This window comes from Mobula birostris, chromosome 6 (genome assembly GCF_030028105.1).
Source record: "Mobula birostris isolate sMobBir1 chromosome 6, sMobBir1.hap1, whole genome shotgun sequence".
In the NCBI taxonomy this organism is placed as follows: Eukaryota; Metazoa; Chordata; class Chondrichthyes; order Myliobatiformes; family Myliobatidae; genus Mobula; species Mobula birostris.
The window spans coordinates 101,618,350-101,644,139 of record NC_092375.1 but is presented as its reverse complement, the minus strand read 5'-3'; the positions used below and the strand labels follow the sequence as shown (position 1 = coordinate 101,644,139).

Sequence of the window (25,790 nt, the reverse complement as noted above, 5' to 3'; positions counted from 1 at the left end):
CATTGAGACACAGGACAAGCTGTTGTTTGACCTTTTGATGTGGCCAATACCCTCCACATCACAAGAGCATCCATTTTTAACATTATCAGCAAATCTTCTTAAGTTTGAATGGATACAGCTTGTCCAGATTAACATTCACATGGACAGAAATAAAAGATAGGTGCAAGATAAAAATAGGTATACAAAATTATAAGGGGTACAGATACAGCAAGTGCAACCAACACACATCAAAGTTGCTGCCTGGCCTGCTGCGTTCACCAGCAACTTTGATGTATGTTGCTTGAATTTCCAGCATCTGCAGAATTCCTCGTGTTTGAGTAAATGCAAGCAAGCTTTTTCCACTGTGCAAAAGGTGAGACTAGAACTAGAGATAATGGGTTAAAGGTAAAAGGTGAAATGTTTAAGGGGAACATGAGGGGGAACTTCTTCACTCAGAGGGTGGTGAGAGTGTGGAATGTGCTGCCAGCGGAAGTGGTGGATGCAGGCTCAATTGTAACATGGAAGAGAAATCTGGATAACTACATTGATAGGCAGGGTATGGAGGGCTACACTCAAGGCGCAGGTTGATGGGACCAGGCAAATTAACGGTTCAGCATTGTCTAGACAAACTCTGCCATGGACAGTCCCAAACCCAGCTGCCAAAGGGAGAGTGTTGGGCATGGGGCTAGCAACCTTTCCTGTAAAAACTCAGAGCTACTGAAATGCCAGCAGAAGCTCCAAAGTCCTCATTCCTGGGAGAGGAAAGATCGTCAAAGAGGGGCTAAGCCTTGGGACAATTTGAAAGACTGACCCAGGACAGAGAACACTGGTGTTGCCTGTACGCAGTCGCCACAGTGAGGAGACAAAAGCCGCTGCTCTTCACCGGAGTGATGTGTTGCAGCATCCAGAACGAAGGCGATGCTGCCCTCCCAGGGTTTCGATTGGCAGAAGACAAGCTCTATTGAGGCCGACTGCAGATTGCTTTGGTGGCATTCAATGGACTTGGGCCTCAAGCTGAGGGGTCGCTTGCTTTTCAGCCACTGGGGAGAGGAGTCAGAGTAATTGTGCTCTACTGGGGGTGGCACACTGCAGTTGTGGTCGACTGAAGATTTCAACTGGACTGATGGGTTTGGACTATATACATATATATTTGTTTGGTTGTGTTTTTACTAATATTCTATATGTGCCTGTATGGGCCTCTAAGTCACAGTATTGCCTAGCAGATGCCGGGGTGGGTGTTGGGGCTGGTGGAGAGATGACCCTGGTGGGTTGGGAGGTCTGATATTCTATATAGGTTTGTGTGAGGGCTCAGCGTCAAGCCACGGTGTCAAGGCGGCGACAAAACTCTTTTATTCAATAAATGTGCTCTTGTGTGACAGTTGGTACGGTGTTTTGCACCTTGACCCCAGCGTAATGCTGTCTCATTTGGCTGTATTCATGCATATTCATGTATGGTTGAATGACAATTAAACTTGAATTTAATTGAATTGGACGGAGTTAAGGTGGCACCAAATAGCTGCCTCTTTCAGCTCATCTGCGGAAACAGCTTAAATTCATCTCTTTAATGTCTCTTTTTCCTTTTCAGGGTGGCTGATGTCCCTGATTTACAAAAGCACTCAAGCTGCGTTTTGTTCATGGCGATCATTTCCTGCTCTTGGAGCTCACCGACCGACAAGCCGTTTTCTGACATTCTCCAGGTGCGGCTCTGCGGACGACTGATTCCAGGCCACTGGTGACGCAGGAGAAGGAACATCGGGATTTTGTGGCGTAGATGCTGTAGACGGAGGTCTCTGTCGTCAAACAACCGCTTTCTCTCGATGGTGGGGAGAGTTTGCTGCCGATCTCAAGTCAGAGAATCTCAGAATAAAAAAAGCTGCGGCAGACTGCAGCATCATAACAGTGACTGTTAGTCTCCCCCTTTCACTGTAAAATGGGTGACACATCTCTGTCCCTTGTTAGTGAGAAAGAGCCTGTGGCATGTGGTTTGACAGTTTGGTTGGGTAAACAATAGTTTTTGTTGACTGCAGATCATGGTCTCTCTTTGGGTGCTTTGTAGTTGTTTGGTAAGTGGTGGGTGCTGAAGTAGGTGGGGGAAGGGGGAGGTTGATGCTTGCTGCTGCTTGTATCGAGGGAGGGGGAGTGGGGAGCTTTGCGGTTAGAAAACAGAAAAACATAGAAAACCTACAGCACAATACAGGCCCTTCAGCCCACAAAGTTGTGCCAAACATGTCTCTACCTTAGAAATTAATAGGGTTAACCATAGCCCTCTATTTTTCTAAGCTTCATGTACCTATCCAAAAGACCCTATCGTATCCACCTCCACCACCGTTGCCAGCAGCTCATTCCACGCACTCACCACTCTCTGAGTAAAAAACTTACCCCTGACATCTCCTCCGTAACTACTCCCAAGCACCTTAAAATTGTGCCCTCTGGTGTTAGCCATTCCAGCCCTGGGAGAAAGCCTCTGACTATCCACACGATCAATGCCGCTCATCATCTTATACACCTCTATCAGGTCACCTCTCATCCTCCGTCACTCCAAGGAGAAAAGGCCGAGTTCACTCAACCTATTCTCATAAGGCATGCTCCCCAATCTAGGCAACATCCTTGTAAGTCTCCTCTGCACTCTTTCTATGGTTTCCACATCCTTCCTGTAGTGAGGCGACCAGAACTGAGCACAGTACTCCAAGTGGGGTCTAACAAGGGTCTTATATAGCTGCAGCATTACCTCTCGGCTCCTAAATTCAATTCCACGATTGATGAAGGCCAATGCATTGTATGCCTTCTTAACCACAGAGTCAACCTGCGCAGCTGCTTTGAGCGTCCTATGGACTTGGACCTCAAGATCCCTCTGATCCTCCACACTGCCAAGAGTCTTACCATTAATACTATGTTCTGCCATCATATTTGACGTACCAAAATGAAGCACATCACACTCATCTGGGTTGAACTCCATCTGCCACTTCTCAGCCCAGTTTTGCAATGTAACCTCTGACAGCCCTCCACACTATCCACAACACCCCCAACCTTGTGTCATCAGCAAATTTACTAACCTATCCCTCCACTTCCTCATCCAGGTCATTTATAAAAATCACAAAGAGTAAGGATCCCAGAACAGATCCCTGAGGCACACCACTGGTCACCGACCTCCATGCAGAACATGACCCGTCTACAACCACTCTTTCCCTTCAGTGGGCAAACCAGTTCTGGATCCACAAAGCAATATCCCCTTCGATCCCATGCCTCCTTATTTTCTCAATAAGCCTTGCATGGGGTACCTTATCAAATGCCTTGCTACACCTACTGCTCTTCCTTCATCAATGTGTTTAGTCACATCCTCAAAAAATTCAATCAGGCTCGTAAGGCACGAACTGCCCTTGACAAAGCCATGCTGATTATTCCTAATCATATTATATCTTTCCAAATGTTCATAAGTCCTGCCTCTCAGGATCTTCTCCATCAACTTACCAACCACTGAAGTTTGGCTCACTGGTCTATAATTTCCTGGGCTATCTCTACTCCCTTTCTTGAATAAGGGAACAACATCCACAGCCCTCCAATCCTCCGGAACCTCTCCTGTCCCCATTGATGATGCAAAGATCATCTCCAGAGGCTCAGCAATCACCTCCCTCGCCTCCCACGGTAGCCTGGGGTACATTTCATCTGGTCCCGGAGACTTATCCAACTTGATGCTTTCCAAAAGCTCCAACATATCCTCTTCCTTAATATCTATATGCTCAAGCTTTTCAGTCCGCTGCAAGTTATCATTACAATCACCAGGATCCTTTTCCATAGTGAATACTGAAGTAAAGCATTCATTAAGTACCTCTGCTATTTCCTCCGGTTGCTTACACACTTTCCCACTGTCACACTTGATAGGTCTTATTCTTTCATGTCTTATGCTCTTGCTCTTCAAGTTCTTGTCAAATGCCTTGGGGTTTTCCTTAATCCTGCCCTTCAAGGCCTTCTCACGGCCCCTTCTGGCTCACCTAAATTCCTTCTTAAAACTCCTTCCTGTTAGCCTTATAATCTTCTAGATCTCTAACATTACCTAGCTCTCTGAACTTTTCATAAGCTTTTCTTTTCTTCTTGACTAGATTTACTACAGCCTTTGTACACCACGGTTCCTGTACCCTACCATAACTTCCCTGTCTTATTGGAACATACCTGTGCAGAACTCCACACAAATATCCAGAACATTTGCCACATTTTTTCCGCACCTTTCCCTGAGAACATCTGTTCCCAATTTAACTTCCAATTTCCTGCCTGATAGCCTCATAATTCCCCTTATTCCAATTAAACGCTTTTCTAACTTGTCTGTTCCTATCTCTCTCCAATGCTATTTTAAAAGAGATAGAATTATGATTACTATGTTCTAATATTTTTCTGTCATTCATTCTTTTGGGGTTCTTCTGTCGTTCGTGGATGTTTGTGAAGACAAGTATTTCAGGTTGTACACTGTATACATTCTCTGATAATAAATGGAACCAATCAGCCATTGATTTGATTTGATTTGAATTGAATTGAAGAGGTATAGTCAAGATAGCTGTGGAACTGGTAGGTTTATAAAAGATGGTGGGTGACAGTTTGCCTCCAGATATGGAGACAAGTGATCGAGAAAGGGGAAGGAGACATCAGAAATGGACCAAGTGAAGTCAAGGGCAGAGTGGAAGTTGGAGGGACAAGGTTGATGAAATTGGCATGAGCTCTGCAAGGGTGCATGAAGCAGCCCCAATGCAGTTGTCAGTGCAGTGAAGGAAGAGTTGGGGAGCATTACCAAAGAAGACTTGGAACATGGAGTGTTCTCCATAGCCAAAGAAAAGGTTTCAAAGGTACATTTAATGTCAGATTTACAATATACATCCTGAAATGCTTTTTCTTTGCAACCATCCATGAAAACAGAGGAGTACTCCAAAGAATGAGTGACAGTTAAATGTTAGAACCCGAATGATCCCCCCCACCAGCTTCCCTCCCTCCCACGCGTAAGTGGCAGCAAGCAACAATCCCCCCCTCTCCCCACCAGCAAAAAAAATCATCGGCACCCACCACTGAGCACTCAAATGTGAGCAAAGCAACAGTAAAGACGTGCAGTACTCCAAGGACAACATTGTTCACCCGGCATTCGACATACCACAGGCGAATGCTAAGGGAGAAAGAAATGTCTCCGTTTCACAGCGAGAAGGGAGACATAACAAACAGCTTGCTGGTTTAGTCCTCTATGTCGCTTTTTTCAAGCTCTGGGGCTGGGGCCATGCGTGTGCCCATGGATCTGGAGAAAGTGGGAGGAGCTGAAAGAGAAATTCTTGAGGGTGAGGACCAGTTCTGGCAGACGGAGGAGGGCAGTGGTGGAGGGGATTTGGTTGGTTCTTTTATTGAGAAGGAAGCGCAGAGCTCTAAGGCCTTCTTGATGTGATATATAAGTATACAGGGTCTGGATATCCATTGTGAAAATGAGGTGGTCAGTGCCAGGGACAGTAAATTGAAAGTTAGCAAAATCGACAGCATGAGAAATGTCATGGATATAGATGGGAATGGACTGAAGCAAGGGGGATAGAATGGAGTAGGGTGTGAGGACACGAGTTCAGTGGGCAGGAACAGGCAGAGACAATGGGCCAACCCAATATACACTAACTGGACACTTTATTAGGTACAGAAGTGCAACCCAGTGTAATGTGTGGTTGATTTGAGTTACCATCACCATGAACCAATCTGGTCTGACCTCTGTCATTAACATTTTTTTGGCTCACAGAACTGCCACTTATTGATTTTTTTTTTCCACACCATTCTATGTAAACCCTAGAGACTTTTGTGCATGAAAATCCCAGAAGGTCAGCAGGTTCAGAGATGTTCAAACCACCTCGCCAGGCACCAACAATCATTTCATGGTCAAAGTCATTTAGTTCATACTTCTTTCCATTCTGATGTCTAGTCTGAACCACAACTGAAACTCCTGACCATGTCTATATTCTTTTTTTGCATTTAGTTTCCGCTACATGATTGTCTGATTAGATATTTGCATTATTAAGCAGATTTACAAGTGTACTTAATGAAGTGGCTATTGAGTGTAGTTAGACCATCACCAAAGGTAGGTTTGTAAATTTTAAGCTGTGAAACATTTATTATTGTAAAAAAATAAGCTGGAAAAATTAGTGTGATTATTTATAGGCATGAGTACTGCTCAAAGATTCAGCACTTACTTTTTCATCCATTCAACAAAATCTTGGGCTGTAGCTCCATAGTTTTCAAAATTAAAAAGGAACTTCCCCTTCCTTTGAAAGAAGCCAGAGAATAAGACAAATGTCATGTCAACCAGTTCAAGATTGCTTAACATCAATTCCAGTACACAAGTGCAAAGAAGCATGAAATAATTGTTACTGCAGATGCCATTCGGTAAATAATAGAATAAGATAGAGAACACAATAAATACATAAAACATAGACTGATTACGTATATTGCCATACAGTATAACGTGAAAAGCAGTGACAGCAATACTGAAGACCGCAGACCACTAGTCACTGGAAGCCAACCAGAAAAAGCCGCTTTTATTCCACTCTTTGCCTCTGGACAGTCAGCCAATGTTCTAACTATGCTATTATTTTTCCTGTTATACCATGGGATCTTATCTCGTTAAACAGCTTCAGGTGCAGCACCTTGTCAAAGGTCTTCTGAAAATCCAAGTAAACAATATGCACTGACTCTCCTTTGTTTATCTTGCCTGTTATTTCCTCAAAAAATTCCAACAGATTTGTCAGGCAAAATTTTCCCTTAAGGAAACCATGCTGACGACCTACTTTATCATGCACCAAGCATCCTGAAACCTCATCCTTATAAATGGACTCCAGTATCTTCCCAATCACTTAAGTGAGGCTAACTGGCTCACAATTTCCTTTCTTCTTAAGGAATGGAGTGACATTTCAATTTTCCAGTCCTCCAGAACTATTTCTAAACCTAGCGATTCATGAAGGATAATTTCTAATGCCTCTACACTCACTTCAGCTACTTCTTTCAGAAGCTTGGGGTGCAATTCATTCATCCAGGTGACTCATCTACCTTCAGACCTTTCAGCTTCCCAAGCACCTTCTCCTTAGTAACAGCAACTACACTCACTTCTGCCCTGTGACACATTCTGCATACTGCTGGTGTCTTCTGCAGTGAAGACTGATGCAAAATACTTATTCAGTTCATCCGCAATTTCTTTATCAATCCACTACTACCTATCCAGTATCATTGCCTAGTGGTTCAATATCCACTCTTGCCTTTTACTCTTTATATCTTTGAAAAAAATTTGGTATCCTCTGATATTATTGGATATCTTACCTTCATCTTTCATCTTTTCACTCCATATGTTATTTTTTAGTTGTCTTCCATTGGTGTTTAAAAGCTAACCAATCCTCTAACACCCCAGTAATTTTTGCTATATGTCTTCTCTTTTCCTCTTCTGCTGTCTTTGACTTCCCTTGTCAGCCAAGGTTGCCTCATCCTCCTTTTAGAATACTTCATCTTTGGGATGTATCTATCCTGCACCTTCCAAATTGTCCCCAGAAATTCCAGTTCTGCCGTCACCTCTAATAGTGTACCATTTCCAATCAACTTTGGCCAGCTCCTGTCTCATGCTTCTATAACTCCCTGATACACCTGACTTTATTTTCTCCCTCTCAAACTGCAGGGTGAATTCTATCTTACTATGATCACTGATTCTTAAGAGTTCCTTTACCGAAAGCTCTCTAATCAAACCTGGTTCACTACACAATACCCAATCCAGAATTATCTTTTCCCTAGCAAGCTCAACTACAAGCTGCTGTAAAAAGCCATCTCAAAAGCAATCTACAAATTCCCTTTCTTGAGATCCAGCACTAATCTGAGCTTTCCAATCTATCTGCATATTGAAAACCCCTTGGACTATTGCAACATTGCCTTCATTACATGCCTTTTCTAATTCCCATTGAAATTTATATGCCTCATTAACCAATTTCCCCCAGGATCAATAAAGTATAACTATGACTACTTGGCTACTATTTGGGGGCCTGTATATACAGTGGCATGCAAAAGCTTGGGCACCCCTGGTCAAAATTTCTGTTATTGGGAATATTTAAGCGAGTAAAAGATGACTTGATTTCTAAAAAGCATAAAGTTAAAGATGACACATTTCTTTAATATTTTAAGCAAGATTACTTTTTTATTTCCATCTTTTACAGTTTCAAAATAACGAACAAGGAAAAGGGCCCAAATCAAAAGTTTGGGCACCCTGCAAGGTCAGTACTTCGTAACACCCCCTTTGGCAAGTATCACAGCTTGTAAACACCTTCTGTAGCCAGCTACGAGCCTTTCAATCCTTGTTTGGGGAATTATCGCCCATTCTTCCTTGCAAAAGGCTTCTAGTTCTGAGAGGTTCTTGGGCCGTCTTGCATGCACTGCTCTTTTGAGGTCTATCCACAGATTTTCGATGATGTTTAGGTCGGGGGACTGTGAGGGCCAGAGCAAAACCTTTAGCTTGCACCTCTTGAGGTAGTCCATTGTGGATTTTGAGGAGTGTTTAGGATTATTATCCTGTTGTAGAAGCCATCCTCTTTTCATCTTCAGTTTTTTTTTTACAGAAGATGTGATGTTTGCTTCCAGAATTTGCTGGTATTTAATTGAATTCATTCTTCCCTCTACCAGTGAAATGTTCCCTGCGTCACTGGCTGCAACACAAGCCCAAAGCATAATCGATCCACCCCATGCTTAACAGTTGGAGTGGTGTTCTTTTCATGAAATTCAACACCCTTTTTTCTCCAAACATACCTTTGATCATTGCGGCTGAAAAGTTTCTATTTTAACTTCATCAGACCATAGGATTTGTTTCCAAAATGCATCAGGCTTGTTTAGATTAGATTAGATTAGATTCAACTTTATTGTCATTGTGCCGAGTACAGATACAAAGACCAGAAATGCAAAGAATAGTGTTATTTACAAAATAACTGTGAATAAAAAGTAAGTGCTACAACACACAAATATAAAAGTACTGATACAGCACAATATGGGTGCAATACTGCTTAGCGCTGTGATTTGAGATACAGCAGGGTCACAGCCTCAGAGAAGAAACTCTTCCTGTGCCTGCTGGTGCGGAAGTGGAGGCTCTTACCGGATGTAGTGCCTACCAGATGGGAAGAGAGTAAAAGGTCCATGGTTAGGGTGAGATGCATCCTTGATAATGCTTTTCGCTCTGCCCAGGCAGCGTTTATGGTAGATGTTCTCAATGGTGGGCAATTGGGTGCCGATAATCTGCTGGGTAGTTTTCACCACACACTGGATTGCTTTGCGATCCGATACAGGACAATTGCCATACCACACTGAGATGCAGTTGGTGAGTATGCTCTCAATGGTACAGCGGTAAAAGTCCGTCAGTATCCTGGGACAGAAGTGAGCTTTCTTGATTGCAAACTTCTGACGCTGAATTTTACAGTGAGGACGCAGGAAAGGTTTTCTTCTGATAACTTTTCCATGAAGGTCATATTTTTGCAGGTGTTGCTGCACAGTAGAACAGTGCACCACCACTCTAGAGTCTGCTAAATCTTCCTGAGGGTCTTTTGCAGTCAAACAGGGGTTTTGATTTGCCTTTCTAGCAATCCTATGAGCAGTTCTCTCGGAAAGTTTTCTTGGTCTTCCAGACCTCAACTTGACCGCCACTGTTCCTGTTAACTGCCATTTCTAATTACATTACAAACTGAGGAAACGGCTACCTGAAAATGCTTTGCTATCTCCTTATAGCCTTCTCCTGCTTTGTGGGCATCATTTATTTTAATTTTCAGAGTGCAAGGCAGCTGCTTAGAGGAGCCCATGGCTGCTGATTGTTGGGACAAGGTTTGAGGAGCCAGGGTATTTATAAAGCTTTGAAATTTGCATCACCTGGCCTTTCCTAACGATGATTGTGAACAAGCCATAGCCCTAACAAGCTATTTAAGGTCTGAGACCTTGATAAAAGTTATCTGAGAGCTCAAATCTCTTGGGGTGCCCAAACTTTTGCATGGTGCTCCTTTCCTTTTTTCACTCTAAAATTGTACAAAACAAAAATAATACACTAATCTTGCTTAAAATGTTGAAAAGGATATTTCATCTTTAACTTTATGACTTTTGGAGATCAGTTCATCTTCTACTCACTTAACTATTCACAGTAACAGAAATTTTGACCGGGGTGCCCAAACTTTTGCATGCCACTGTAACTCCCATCACAGTCTTTTTTACTCCTGCAGTTTCTCAATCTATCCACAACTATTCTACATTTTACAATCCTATGTTCCATCTTTCTATGGATTTGATTTCATCTTTTTTTAACCAACAGAGCCAGCCCATCCCCTCTGCCGACCTTCCTATCCTTTCGATACAATGGATGTTAAGCTCTGAACTATGATCCCCTTTCAGCTATAACTCAGTAATGCCCACAACATCATACCTGCGAATCTGTAACTGTGCTGCAAGTTCATCTATCTTATTTTGTATACTGTGTGCATTCAAACATCACACTTTCAGTTCTGTATTTGTCACTCTTTGCAATTTTGTCCCCGTTACACTGCAACTCATTCCACTGACTGCAATTTTGCCCTGTCATCTGCCTGTCCTTCCTGACATTCTCACTACACACTGCATCGACTTGTATACCAATTGCCCCATCCTCAGCCCTATCACTCCAGTTCCCATCACCCCACTAAATTAGATTAAATCCTCCCAACAGCTTGAGCAAAGCTGCCCGCAAGGATATTGGTCCCCCTCGGGTTCAGGCGTAATAAGTCCTTTTTATACAGGTCATACCTTCCCCTGCAGAGATCTGAATGATCCAGAAATCTGAAACCTTGCACCGTGCACCACTCCCTCAGCCACTCATTCATCAGTACTATTACTATTTCCCAGCTCTGACTAGGACAATGCATTGGGAGTAAGTAATCCAGAGAAAACTACCTTGGAGGTCCTGTTCTTCAGCCTCCTCCTTAACTCACTGCGCTGGAAAAGGGAGGGTGAGTAGCCAGAACTTGTGGTACATATTGGTACCAACGACATAAGTAGAAAACAGAATACAGGGAGTTAGAAAGCAAACTGAGAAGCAGGTCCAAAAGGGTAGTAATCTTGGGATTGCTGCCTGTACCAAACGACAGTGAGGATAGGAATAGAATGAGGTGGCAGATAAATATGTGGCTGAAGAATTGGAGCAGGGGACAGGGATTCAGATTTCTAGATAATTGAGACCTCTTCTGGGGCAACTATGACCTATACAAAAGGGACAGGTTGCACTTGAATTCGAGAGGGACCAATATTCTAATGGACAGGTTTACTAGAGCTGTTGGGAGTGGTTTAAACCAATATGGCAGGGGAATAGGAACCAGTATGATTGAGCTGAGGATGAACCTGCATGGTTACAAGTATATGACGGGCGTAACATGAATGTAAGGACAAGCCAATGATTGGGTACAAATGCAGACAGAGCAAAGAGTTAAATTGTACCACAGAGGCAAAATTCAGAAGGACGAAGAATGCAGGACGGAAGGAGCTATATTTAAATGCACGTAGCATTCAGAATAAGGTGGATGAACTTGTGGCAGAATTAGAGTTTGGTTAGTATGAAGTTGTGGGCATCACTGAGTCATGGCTGATAGTAGGTCATAGTTGGGAGCTTAACATCAAAGGATATACTTTGTATTGAAAGGACAGACAGGAAGGCATAGACGGTGGTGTGGGTCTGTTGGTAAGAGATGGAATTACGTCTTTAGAAAGAGGTGACATAGGGTCAGAGAATGTTGAATCTATGTGGGTGGAGTTAAGAAACTGCAAGGGAGAAATAACCATTATGGGAGTCATATATAGGCCTCCAAATAGTAGCCAAGATGTTGGGTTGAGATTGCAAAGGGAGCAGGAAAAGGCATGTAATAAGGGTAATGGCACAATGGTAATGGGGGATTTCAATATGCAAGAAGATTGGGAAAATCAGGTTGGTGTCAGACTGCAAGAAAGGGAATTTGTTGAACACCTATGAGATGGCTTTTTAGAGCAGCTTGCGCTTGAGCCTACTCAGGGAAAGGCTATCTTAGATTAGGTGTATGTAATAACCCAGCTCTTATTAGGGAGCTTAATGTAAAGGAGCCTTGAGGAGGCAGTGATCATAATGATTGAATTCATACTGCAATTTGAGAGACAGAAGCATAAATCACATGTATCAGTATCACAATGGAATAAAGGGAATTACAGAAGCATGGGAGAGGAGCTTGCCCAGGTGGATTGGAGAGGGACACTGGTGGGGATGACAGCAGAGCAGAGATGGTTGAAGTTTCTGGGAATAGTTCGCAAGGCACAGGATAGATATGTCCCACAGAAGAACTTGTTCTCAATTGGCAGGCTAGGCAACCATGACTGACAAGGACTGCATAAAAGTCAAGGAAAGGTCATATATGGTAGCAAAAGTGAGTGAGAAGTTGGATGATAATGAAGCTTTTAAAATCCAACAAAAGGCAACTAAAAAAGCTATAAGGAAAAAGATGAAATATGAGGGCAAACTAGCCAATAATATAAAGCAACAAATAAAAGTTTTTTCAGTTATATATAGAGTAGAACAGAAGTGAGAGTTGACATTGGACTACTGGAAAATGCTGGTGAGGTGGTAATGTGGGACAAAGAAATAGCAGATGAACTTAGTAGGTACTTTGCAAGTGTCTTCACTGTAGAAGACACTAGCAGTATGCCAGAGGTCCGTGAGTGTCAGGGAGCAGGATTGCAATTGCTATTACAAAGGGAAAGTGCCAGGAAAACTGAGAGGTCTTAAGGTGGATAAGTCACTTGGACTAGATGGACTACATCCCAGAGTCCTGACAGAGGTTGCAGAAGAGACAACAGATGCATTGGCCATGATCTTTCAAGAATCACTTGTTTCTGGTATGGTCCCAGAAGACTGGTAGATTACAAATGTCATTCCACTCTTTAAGGGAGGAAGGCAAAAGAATGGAAATCACAGGCCATTAGGCCTAACCTCAGTGGTTGGAAAGTGTTGGAGTCTATTAATAAGGATGAAGTTTTGGGGTACTTGGAGATTAATGATAAGTCAAAGTCAGCATGGTTTCTGTAAAGGGAAATCTTGCCTGATATATCTGTTATCGAGTTCTTCAAGGAAGTAACAAGCAGGGTGGACAAAGGAGAGGCAGTGAATGCCATTTTCTTGGATTTTCAGAAGGCATTTGATAAGATGCCACACATGAGGCTGCTTAACAAGATAATTCCTATGGCACGGATAGAGGAATTGCTAACAAGCAGAAGGCAGCGAGTGGGAAGAAATGCTTCTTCTATTTGGCTGCCAGTGGTGTTCCTCAGGGGTCAGTATTGGGACCGCTACTTTTCACATTGTTTGTCAATGCTTTAGATAATGGAAGTAATGGCTTTGTGGCAAAGTTTGCAGATGATACCAAGATAGGTGGAAGGGTAGGTAGTGCTGAGGAAGCAATGCGATTGCTGCAAGACCTATACAAATTTGAAGAATGGGCAAAAAATGTGGCTGATGAAATACAGTGTTGGGAAATGTATGACAATATATTTTGGTAAAAGGAACAATAGTGCTGACTATTATCTAAATGGGGAGAAAATTCAAACATCAGAGTGGCAGAGGGACTTAGGAGTTTTCATGCAAGACTCCCAGAAGTTTAATTTGCAGGTTGAGACTATGGTAAAGAAGGCAAATGCAATGTTGGCATTTATTTTAAGGGGAATAGAATATAAAAGCAAGGAGAAAATTCTGAGCCTTTATAAGAAACTAGTCAGGCCACACTTGGAGTATTGTCAACAGTTTTGGGGCCTGTATCTCACTGGATGTTTTGAAGCGAGTCCAGAGGAGGTTCATGAGAACGATTCCAGGAATGAAGGATTAACATAAGAGGAACGTATAGCAGCTTTGGGGCTGTATTCACTGGAATTTAGAAAAATGTGGGGGGCGGGGATCTCATTGAAATCTACTGAATGTTGAAAAGACTATATAGGGTGGATGTGGAGAGGATGTTTCCTTTGGTGAGGGTATCCAGAACTAGACAGTACAGTCTCAAAATTGAAGGGCGACTTTTTAGAACAGAGGTAAGGAGGTATTTTTTTAGCCAGAGAGTAGTGAATCTGCAGAATGCTCTGCTATAGACTACGGCGGAGGTCAAGAGCCTGTAGGTATACATAAAGTGGAAATTAATAGTTTCTTGATTGGTCAAGGCTTCAAAGGATATGGCGAGAAGGCAGGTGTATGGGGTTCAGTGGGATCCGGGATCAGCCATGATGGAATGGCAGAGCAGACTCGATGGGATGAATGGCCTAATTCTGCTCTTATATCTTATGGTCTCATGGACCTCTTCCCCTTTTCTACCTTTGAATTGTGCATCATGACTTCTGGCTGCTCACCCTCCCTCTTCAGAATCTTCTGCAGCCACTTTGAGACATCGTGGACCCTAGCACCTGGGAGGCAACACACCATCCTGGCTGCTCTTTAGGGGGTTGTCAGTCCTTCTAACCTTTGAGTCTCCTATCACTAGCTTGGTGTCACCCTTCCTTGCTGAGCCTCAGAGTTCTGGCCTGGCTGCTGCGCCCTGTTAAGTCATCTCCACCCCCCCCCCCACCCCGACCCCTAGCAATATCTAAAGTTATATACTTGTTGTTGAAGGGATTGGCCACAGTAGAACTATGCACAAACTGTGTACTCCCCTTACTTCCTGGTCGTCACCCATCTACTATCTGAAACCTATATTCTAGGTCAATAGAAGTCTCATCTATGAGGCTTTTCGCCTCTTGGAAGATCCTGAGTACATCCAGCTTGAGCTCTAATTTCTTGCACAAAGTATCTACCAACTACTATTGTCACTATCTCAAACTTCTTCTGTTCATACAGCATAGGTGATCATTGCCTTTATAAATAAACCCCAAAAATGCAAAGTTGAGGTATCAATGTTTATAACTTGACCTCAACTGGTATGCACTACACTTTAGGAAAGATGTCAAACCCTTGGGAAGCTCCAAAGTCTTGTTAAGTAGAATGGTTCTTGGAACATGCGACTTCAATGACTTAAGAGAGTCTCGTATTCTTCATCTTGACCAGGGAAAATAAACAGAGGTATTCAACATTAATGATAACTCTTGAATAAATGAATATTAACTGCCTCCACCGGCAAAAGTATTAATAACTATGTGACACAGATTCAAGATAATTGGCTAAAACACTTAAATGTGGGGGACATGAGGAGAAATAGAAGCTTTTTTTTTAAATGGCAAATTGTAATTAGGAATGTACTGCCTGCAAGGGCTGTGGAAGCAAATTCAAGAACGATTTTCAAATGGGAATTGAACATATGCATTAAAAAGACAAATGTGCAGGACTAAAGGGAAAGATGATTTGGTGATTGGGTCTAATTGGTAGCTCTTTCAAAGAGCAGTATAGGCACAATAGGCTAAATGGCCTCTGCAATACTGTAGGATTCTGTAAAAATAATTAATTCCCACGAGCATGCTACTTTGAAATGCTGACATTGGCCTAAACTCTCTGACACATGCAGAATGGAAGCCAGAATTTCCATTTGTGAACGTATTAGTAGAATACACTTAATGGAAATGCATATTTGTCAACATGATGAGAGAGATAATCAAGATCGTCTCTACTGCACACAGACAATCCGTCTATTAACGAGAGGAAAAATGTACTTAAGTACTGAGGTTAGCCAAAAGCTTGCACAATTAGTAACTCTAAACAAACCCCATGCCCTTATATGTGGGAAGTGAGAACATTTGCCAGGGAAAAGTATATTAAATACTTTTCAGCTTCTTCATTTTCCTATTTCACTAACTGTCTTACATTTTGAGTGAAGAATAGATTTAAAAATGACTTGCTAAACTGCACAAAAAAAATGAGCTGAGGTGACAGTATGGTAGCATAGGGACCGGGGTTCAATTCCCGTCACTATAAGGCATTTATACGTTATCCTTGTGATCATGTGAGTTTCCTCCAAGTGCTCTGGTTTTCTCCCACATTCCAATGGCGTGCAGATTAGCCACATAGGTTTAATTGGATGGTGCAGGCTTGCTGGACCAGAAGGGCCTGTTACCATGCTGTATCTCTAAATAAATTTTTTTTAAATTACATTATGAGCTGCAATATCTTTGATTAAGCGAAATCCCTTATGCTCTTAAAATACACCTCAGGTTGGGTATTGCTGCTTCCTCAGCAAGTATTTTCAAGCAGTGGGTAGCTCTGCAGCAAGTCCCAGGCCAATTTGAGGTTGTGACCTTTCCCATTTTGGAAAGTAAATGATGTAATCCAAACTGGCAATTCTCCTTGTCAGTGATATCACTGAAGTGAGCCAGAGAGAAGGAAATATTAAACAGAGAAGAAATTTACTTTAAATAGTCAAGTGTATCAGTAGAATCTTCCTCATTATTTTTGACCTCTGATAAAGGTCCAACTCCTAAAAAATAGAGTAATAGAAAGCAAGGTTTTAGCTGATGGGATTGCACAGTCTGATAAGATCCAAAAGTAATAGAAATTTACAAAACATGAAGCCATTTGGCCCACCGCATGCAAGTCAACTCATAGGTATCAAAATTAAGAGAACAGTGAGATAATGGATATGCTACTGGAAGATCATTCACAGGATTGAACTACTGATCATAAACACATTGTTTGCTCTGTGTGTGACTCCAGACTTACTAAAGAGATTGACTTATAACATCCTCCTCAGTTAGACCATAAAACATAGAAGCAGAATTAAGTCATTTGACTCATCAAGTCAGCTCTGCTATTTGATCATGGCTGATTTACTTATCCTCTGTTCCTATGTCTTATGGTCTCACGCCATTTGCCGTTACTCAGCTAATCAAGATCCCGCTGCTACTCTTGATGCTCCTCTCCATTGTCACCTATTATGTGTCGTCTGCAACCCTAAAGAAACTATTCCTCATATATTCTCATCCAAATCATTAATATAGATGACAAATGTTGGGGATCTTATTGAAACCTATCCAATATTGAAAGGCCTGGAGAGAGTGGACATGGACATTTCCGATGGTGGGAAAGTCCAAGAACAGAGGGGACAATGTCAGAATGAGGAGGAGTTTCTTTAGCATAGTTACCGTAAATTCCAGTGTATAAGCCGAGAATTTGGTCCTAAAATTAGGGGGCCTGCTTATACAGAGGGTGCCAACTTTGGAAAAACGAATACATAGATAACAGGTCGTATTTATTGGCTGTTTCTGAGTCAAATACAAAAGAAAATACAAATGCTTATGAAATCTACACAAAAGAAAAGATCTGCAAAACACATTCTGTTTCTCAATTTACTTGTACACTGTTATCGTCAAACGTTCAGAGCTTGAAAATCTCACACTCTTCATTATCTGACCCTCCGAAAACCGCGTCCCATTCTTCGGCAGTCACCATATCATCATAAGGATTGTCAACATCTGCTTCGACGTCGTCATTTGCAGCTTTACGGGATGCCAAATCTCCATCGTCTTCTTCCCAAAGCAAATAATCCTTCAGTGCCATCCAAAGCATTGCTGATGCTGCACTTCTTGAAGGCCTTCACAACGCACTCGGCCTTCATTTCCTCCCACAATTGCACTACCCACTCGCAAACTGTAGCTAAAGATGCGGCCCTCATATTTCCCACTGGAGTGAATGACTGATTTCCAGATATCATCCATTTGTTCCACTGTTGATGCATGAATTCCTTGAATGGTTTGTTTAAACTCACATCTAGTGGCTGGAGCACGGACGTCAAACCACCAGGGATGACTGCAATGTCCGTATTTTCAGCTTTCAATGCTGCTTTTGTCTCACCTGACAAGTGCGCTTTGAACATGTCCCAGACAAGTAGCGACTTTTCCTTCCTGAAACCTTCGGGATGTCGACGCCACACCTCTTTAACCCACTTCAAGCAACCCGCTTCGTCCATCCGTTCTTGAATGTAAACAACACCACCCTTCTGGAATTTTTCTTTCTTTGGGAATGTTTTCCTCTTAAAAATCACCATTGGTGGTAGTTTGGTCCCATCAGCCATACACGTTAACACGACAGTAAAATGGTGCTTCTCGTGTCCAGTTGTTTTGACAAGGACTGTTTTCTCCCCCTTCTGATTGACAGTGCGGTTGCCAGCAAAATCAAAGAACATTGCTGTCTCGTCCATGTTACCAATCAGTGAGAGCGGGTAAGAATGTGCCTTTCGATGCTTGATTACAAACGATTGGAAGGCTGTAATCTTATTCTCAAGGTCGCTCGGCAACTTCTGAGCAATCTTTGTTTTTTGTCTCAACACAAGATCACGTCTATTCATCAATCAGGTGCACCAACTTCGCATAGCTCTGAAATTTTCACTGACCTCACGATGTTTTTCGGCCCATTACAACCCTTGAACTCGAATCATTTCTCTGGTAACAATGTATCCAGACGATCGCTGGTGATTCACCCACTCTAAAACTTTTTCTTTCAGTTCTGACCACTGGCATGTTTTCCCGCGGTTTGCACATTTCGTCTTTGGCATTTCCCTCAGCGGGTCCTCTGCCTTTCTTCACTCTCTCGCTTGTTTCTCGTTTACACTAATCTTCTTAGCAGCTGCAGAATTATTCATTCCATTAGCAAAATCAGCAACCTTCAGCTTGAAGCCAGCATCATATCGCATTCATTTTAATCTTTTGTACATGGTGGTCGCAAACTCAATACCGAGTACATGTACTGATCCCGCCACCCCGTGTTATGTTTTAACGAGATTACAATGGGCTCTAAATGGTTTCATGGGGCTTACATTTCAGAGGATTCTTTACCATTGGGAACCTAATCCAAAACTTCCCTCCCTGATTTATTTATTAAGAATTCGCTTATAATGCTCTACAACGTGTAGGCCTGTTTTCTTAGCAGGTACTGGTTCACAAAATTTCCAGGTTCTGGATCCGGCCAGCAAAGCAGAGTACTGGCATGTGAGATCTTGTGATCTTTTCTGGTTAAATCAAAAACCTCTACAAAAGGGGTCGGCTTATACAAAGGTAACATGAAAAACATTTTTTTAACCTTGAAAAGGGGCGGGGGGGGGGTCGGCTTATACACCGGAATTTATGGTAATTGCCACAGACGGCTCTGGGGGCCAAGTCACTGGGTGTATATAAAACATAGCTGGATAGGTTGTTGATTAGAAAGGGTGTCAAAGGCTATGGGTAAAAGGCAGGAAATGAGGTTGAGAGCCATGATGGAATGGCAGTGCCGACTCAGTGGGCTGAATAGCCTAATTCTGCTTCTATATCTTATGGTCTCAATGGTTAATATAGATGACAAATAACAAAATGCCCAACACTAACCCCTGGGGTACACTATAATCAACAGATCTCCTGTCTGAGAAACATCCTTCCACCATCACCCTATGTTTCCTACCATCCAGTCAATTTTGTACCCGGTTTGCTAACTTCAGAACATCACTGCATGCCATTTGCTCTAACCTCCCAGAGCAGCCTACCACACAGAACCTTGCTCATCTGCTTTAATGAATCCGGTAGAGTTTCTGCCTCCGTTATGTCCCCAGACCCCACCGTCAACGGGTGGAAAGATTTTGCATCAACTCCTATTAATCCTTCTGTTAGCTTAAACCTATGGTCACTAATTGCTGCTGTAAATAAATCCTTCCTGCTCACCACCTGCCTCTCAGCTTCATATAATTCAATCAAATGTCTTCACAGACTTCAGAGGACAAGAATCTCAAATTTGCCAACATTTCCTCATCATTAAGCCTCAGCAGGTCTGGCAAAATTATTGTAAATCCCCCTCCTCCACCATCAAGATTATCTGCTATGCAGTGGCTGATGTGATTATAACCTTGACTATATTCCCGCCTACCTGCAGTAATCTTTCACTCAGTTTGGTTATTACAAATCCACCTACTGCTGCCTTAAAAATATTGAAACAATCTCCATCCACTATCTTTTGAAGAGTGCTTTAAAGACTCAAAACAATGAAGAGAAAGAATTGCCACAAATAACAGATCACAACCCAAGAACCATTCCCTTATTTTCTTGGCATCTCAGATAGAATTATTTACATTAGACTGTGAGTAACTCCTCTTCTCCACCAAGAGTGCAGTAATAGTGGCTGACAAACTCAAGGTTCCGCAAATGCTGAAAATCTTGAGGAATGCACAAATTGCTGGAGGAAATCAACAGATCAGGCAGTACCTATGAAGAGGAATAAGCAGCTGATTTTTTGGCTGAGACCTTTCAGCAGGTCTGGAAAGGAATGGGACAGAAGCCAGAATAAGAATTTGGGGGTGGGGGGGAGGGGAGAGGGAAAGGAGGACATGCTAGCAGGTGATAGGTGAGACCAAGTTTCTGTGGGGGGGGGGGAGAAGGTGAGTGGATGGGGGAAAATGAGTGGGTGGGTGAAGGAGGGACGAAGAAAGAAGCTGAAAAATAATAGGTAAAAGAGATAAAGAATTGAAGAAGAAAGAATTCGATAGGACAATGGACCATGGGAAACAGGGAAAGAGGAGGGGAACCAGAGGGAGGTGATGGGCAGGTGAAAAGAAGAGAAGGGGTGAGAGGGCAGCAGGAATGGGAATGGAAAAAGAGAGAAGGGGAAGGGTTATAAATTACCAGAAGCTATTGATATTAATGTTCATGCCATCGGGCCGGAGGCTACCCAAAAATAATATGAGATGTTACTCCTCTATCCTGAGAGTGGCCTCATCATGGCAGCACAGGAGGCCATGGACCAAAATGGTGGAATGGGAATGGAGTGTTCTTGTCCATCTGTTGTTGAAACACTCACCTGTACCTTCATCCTTAGCGCCTTTGGCCCATAAGGTTGTGACAAACTATTAAATGCCTAACTAAACAAACCATGTTTGTTTACACAATGTTCACATCTCTTTGTTCTCTGCTGTCATGTGCTTTTCCCTAACCATTATCCCATCCTACATTATTCAACAATTCCTAGTGAGTCAGATTTAAAGATCTCATCGTCTTGTTTGCCTTGCTCCTCCTCACATGTAACACATTGAATTTCATTTGTTCCAATGATACTCTAATCCTATCTATGCCTCAGTATATACCTACTAAATATTGAAAGTCCTAGATAAAGGGGACGTGCAGAGGATGCTTCCAATAGTGAGAGAGACTAAGTCAGAGAGTACAGCCTCAGAATAGAATGTCCCTTTAAAATACAGATGAAGAGGAATTTCTTTAGCCAGAAGGTGATAATCTGTGGAATTCATTGCCAGACAGCTGTGGAGTCCAAGTCATTGGGTATATTTAAAGCAGAGGTTGATATGTTATTGATTAGTAAGGGTATTAAAACTAATGGGGAGAATGCAGGAGAATGGAATTGAGGGAGAAAATAAATCACCTATAATCAAATGGCAGAGCAGACTCGATGGTCCAAATGGCCTAATTCTGCTTTATGACTTATGGTCTTTTAGTTTTTCTTCAAGCATCTTCACTTTCCTGTTTCTTTATGCTTCTTTAAGCTCAACCTGATTTACAGCAGTGACAATGGAGTATTTTATTCCCGATAAAGCACATGATTTCCTTGTCATGTTCTACAGCTACATTTTTTTCTTTAGTTTGGTTTGTCTGACCAATATTTTGGGAAACAACATAATTAATATCTCGATTCCTGTCAGTCATTTTTTGTCTCATTATACTTCTGTCAAGGGTCTTAGAATGTTTACATGGAAGATTCCAAATGGAAGGTAATATACATCCATAAACACAATGATATCCTGATGCAGGGTCTCGGCCAGAAAGGTGCTGCCTACTGGCTGAGTTCCTCCAGCATTTTGCGTGTGGTCATAAGCGTCCATTAACATCGTGCCATAGAATGGAGCTAGCCGCAGCACAAAAACAAACATAAGAGGGTATCTGAGGTCAAACTGCTGCACCACATGAAACACCAAACCACATGGTGTTGTGTTACCTATGATAGCAAAACCACAAAGCCACACAAGATTACTTGGACTTGATTATTAACCTCACCGTTTGCTCTGTGGATAATAAATCATGACTTACTCAAAATAACAGAAAGTTGGATATCCTTTAACATTAAATTCCTGTTTGATTTCATCAAATTCAGCTGGATGGACATTCATCCCGGCCATTACCTATTCAGAAAACAATGCATATTAGTCCAGACATGCCAAACAAAACATCGTCAATGAAAACTAGATGAATTTAGTTAACTATTCAACCCTTTATTTACTTATTTAGAGATACAGCGCAGAACAGGCCCTTCTGGGCCAATGAGCAACCCACTCATTTAACACTAGCCTAATTACAGGACAATTTACAATCATCAATTAATCTATTAAGTGGTAGGTTATTGAACTATGTGAGGAAACTGAAACACGTGGAGGAAACCCATGCACTCACGGGGAGAACTTACAAACTCCTTACAAAAAACACCAGAACTGAACTTCAACCTCTGGAAGGCCCCAAGTACTAACCGCTATGCTACTGTAGCACTTTCATATTCCAGTAGCTTGCACTACCCTTAGTATCTAAAGCTTCTATTCAATTCTGAATCCCAAGGCTGTCCCTTCACTTTAAGAAATGAAGGCTCCATTTGGTCCTGGCTAAATCAACAAATAAAATCTCTAATTGTTTATTTTGCTTCAAATCTGAACAGATAGGGTGAATCAACAAGTCCCAGCACGGAAAAGACCAGATCTAATCAAGCGTTCATAGGAAGTTGTGAATAGAACAGTGACAAGAGGCAGCTGTGGAATTTGGCAGTAGGAAATTTAGCATTTAGTGGTTGTGGTCTTGTGGTTTTTAATGGCAGCATTCTCCTGACCACTAATACAAGTCTAATTCTATGCCACCTTATCAGCAACTTTCTCCAGAATGGAAAGGGGGCATAAAACCAGCACCTAAGCCCATTTTTATTACTAACTATAAATGATATGGTTCCAAAGTTAGCCCCCCTCCCATCTGTTACCCCTGTCACAGCACTGCACTGTGAACACTTTAAACCACTTTTTATGATGTTTACATAAGCTGGTATTTATGTATATTTTATTCTATATCCTTCCCTTAGCCTCTAACAATACTTTTTTATTTAATTCTTTATAATTGTTGAATGCTATTACATTTTTGTTGCATGTCGCATCCTGAACAACACACCACAGCAAATTCCTAATCTGGTGGTTTCTGGTTAGTTTGGCCATCAGTTAATTGGGCAGCTGCTTATTTGGGACAACTCTAAAAGAACAAAAACTAAGTGATAAAATAGTCTGGTTTCCCTATGTTATTTGGGACATCTTGCCACTTAATTGGGACAGGAGACTGTTCCGAACAGTTTTTAACTAGCACCAATCGTATGAACTTGTGTGGCCATTACATACTACACTGTACTTACAGCAAACAGCTTTTAAATAGCGTAATTTGTGTTCAAAAAGCAATGATCTTTGTCCCTGATAGTTGGTGAGAAATAAGCAGTAAGACCATTTAGAGTTGTTTTGCTCACAGTGGTTTCAAGCATTCAGGCTTGGAGATGCCAGAAACAGCCAGGAATGAAAATGAAACAATTTCACTACTTCAACAAGCTAAGAACTATGAAGAAGTTGAAGGTATCGATAAGCATCTTGAATATTACAATGAAAATGAAGATTTGGAGGATGCAATAATTGAAAACATTGTCTGAAGGTCATTACCTGCACTGATTTTGTTCATTTACAGTCAATCAAAAAAAGCCTATCATATCCAATGACAACACTGAAACCTGTGCAGGGGGAGCTTCTAAAAGCCATTGCACTGGGACAGTTCCACACTCTTGACCTTGGAAGTTGAGATTCAGTGAAATGAGTCGTCATCACCAACTTGGGTCTTCCTTAGTTACAATGAATAACCATGACTTCTGTGCCTTATCGTGCCTTCGCTCTCTTTGAAGCTTTGCAGAACTGCCTTCTTAGCTGTTAGATCTCACTATTGACCTTATCCAACCAGTCCACCGGAGCCGACTTCACATGGTAGGACAGGCGTGTCCCTATTTCACAGGTGGGCTACTTTCACCTTGTTTAGCCTGCCTGTCAAAGCGGTAGAACAAGGTGTGGCTACCTGGAATATTGGAATCCACTGTACATTCAACTTGGTTTTGAATGCATCAATCCAGTGTGCATTCAACTTAGTAGACTGCAGTCATTCATTAATTTTAAAAAATCATTCTGGAATGTGAGCATCACTAACTTTTACTACCAAATTCCATATGCCACATGAAGACTATGCATTTGTAGTAGTCCATTTGTTTATAGTACTATGAGCAACAGTGGAAGAATAATGATTAAGTGGTATCTGGCATGCAGGGCACTTAAAGGTAATGAATGCGGAGCCTGCTACCAATAGTGTGTCCTGTGAACACACAGACACAAACACACAGATACACACAAGTGTGCGTGTACACACATACAGTTAGATGAGAGAAAATATCTAACAGAGCCTATTTTTCAGACATAGACCAGATGCCGGAATCTGGATCAAAGAATCAAAATACAGAAGGAACTCAGTGGGTCAGCTAACATCTGTAATGGGGAATGTGATATGCACAGACGTAGGGCCTCGGCACAAAATGTCAACTGCCCATTTCCCTCTACAAATGCTCCCCAACCCACTGAGTTCCCTCAGCTCATGTTTTGCTTTAAAACCCATTATGCATTTTCATAAAACAAGTGAATGATTTCAGATAAGGGTTTATAGGCAATCAAAACAGCACAATGAATTAACAAGGTTGTGCACTGTTTCTCCACAGATCCTGCCACTGAATGTTTCCTGTATTTATTTATCCGTGTAGATATACTTATATAAACACACATTGTCAGATTTCCAGCAATGGTTTGTTTAGTCCATGATTTAGTAAGTAGCTAATAATTTAATTTTAAAGGAAATTTGGTTTAATAATTCAAGTTGTTTAACCAAGTTTATAAAATGAAATAATTTCCACAATATTTTTTGGGCATCAGGTTCACTTGATTTCATTATCATAACTTTCTATTAGAATTTAAAGCAAATGAGAAAAACTGTACAAGATAATAAGATCAGGACTGAAACCTGATTAAGCTGAATTATGAAGAAGAAAACCAATTATGTTACCTTTTAATAGGACAAATGAAACTGTGATACTTACATAATTGCCCTTCAATTCTGTGGCAGCTTGCTCAAAGGCTGGCATTATCCGCTTGCACACTCCACACCCTGACCCCAGGATCAAAAGTCAGGTCAAAGGCCATGGCAGAACAACAAACAGAAGGAGAGAGAGACAGAGACAAACACTGAACTCAATAAATCAGTGACAGCTTTGACAAAATCATTTCACCTGATGCCATTCCAAAGACATCACAGCACCGTGAACACCAGCTCTTTCTCAAACTATTCCACCTAATCCTTTCTCCTAGACTACACTTCATATCATTTTTCAAATAGCTACACAATTTCCACTTTAAATACTATTGGGGTATTGCTGCATGAAGGGGCAGGGAGGGGGGAAGGAAAAGTAAGAGCTCTTGGAGTTGATGCAGAGATGGATCAGAATCAGATTTGATGTTACATGTTCACATTTGTTTTTAGATTAATACCAAATACAACTAACTAGTATATATTTAACTTCCTGGTGAGGTTTGGGACAGAGCTACGATGGCGCTTAACAGCGACTCCTTTGAGTTTATCTGTGGAAACAGCTTAATTTCTATCTTTGATGTCCCTCTTTTCCCTTTTCAGGGTGAATGGGGTTCTGTTGAAGATCCTGACCTGGAGTTACCTTGGACTGTGGTTCTTTGAGTTGATGGGACCCCTCCTTGGGGCTCACAACTGGC

General features: G+C 41.9%; 1 protein-coding gene across 2 annotated transcripts in view; it reads right to left on the bottom strand.

The window, feature by feature from the left end:
- pdia5 (protein disulfide isomerase family A, member 5) overlaps positions 1 to 25,790 on the bottom strand; it is a 219,476-nt gene that overhangs the window by 114,273 nt on the left and 79,413 nt on the right. For both annotated transcript variants that reach the window (XM_072260943.1, XM_072260944.1), the window contains 3 exons: positions 25,106 to 25,173; positions 21,997 to 22,088; positions 6,177 to 6,248 (listed from right to left, as the gene is read on the bottom strand). In XM_072260943.1, coding sequence (XP_072117044.1) covers positions 6,177 to 6,248; positions 21,997 to 22,088; positions 25,106 to 25,173 — 232 coding nt within the window. The remainder of the gene's footprint in view (positions 1 to 6,176; positions 6,249 to 21,996; positions 22,089 to 25,105; positions 25,174 to 25,790) is intronic.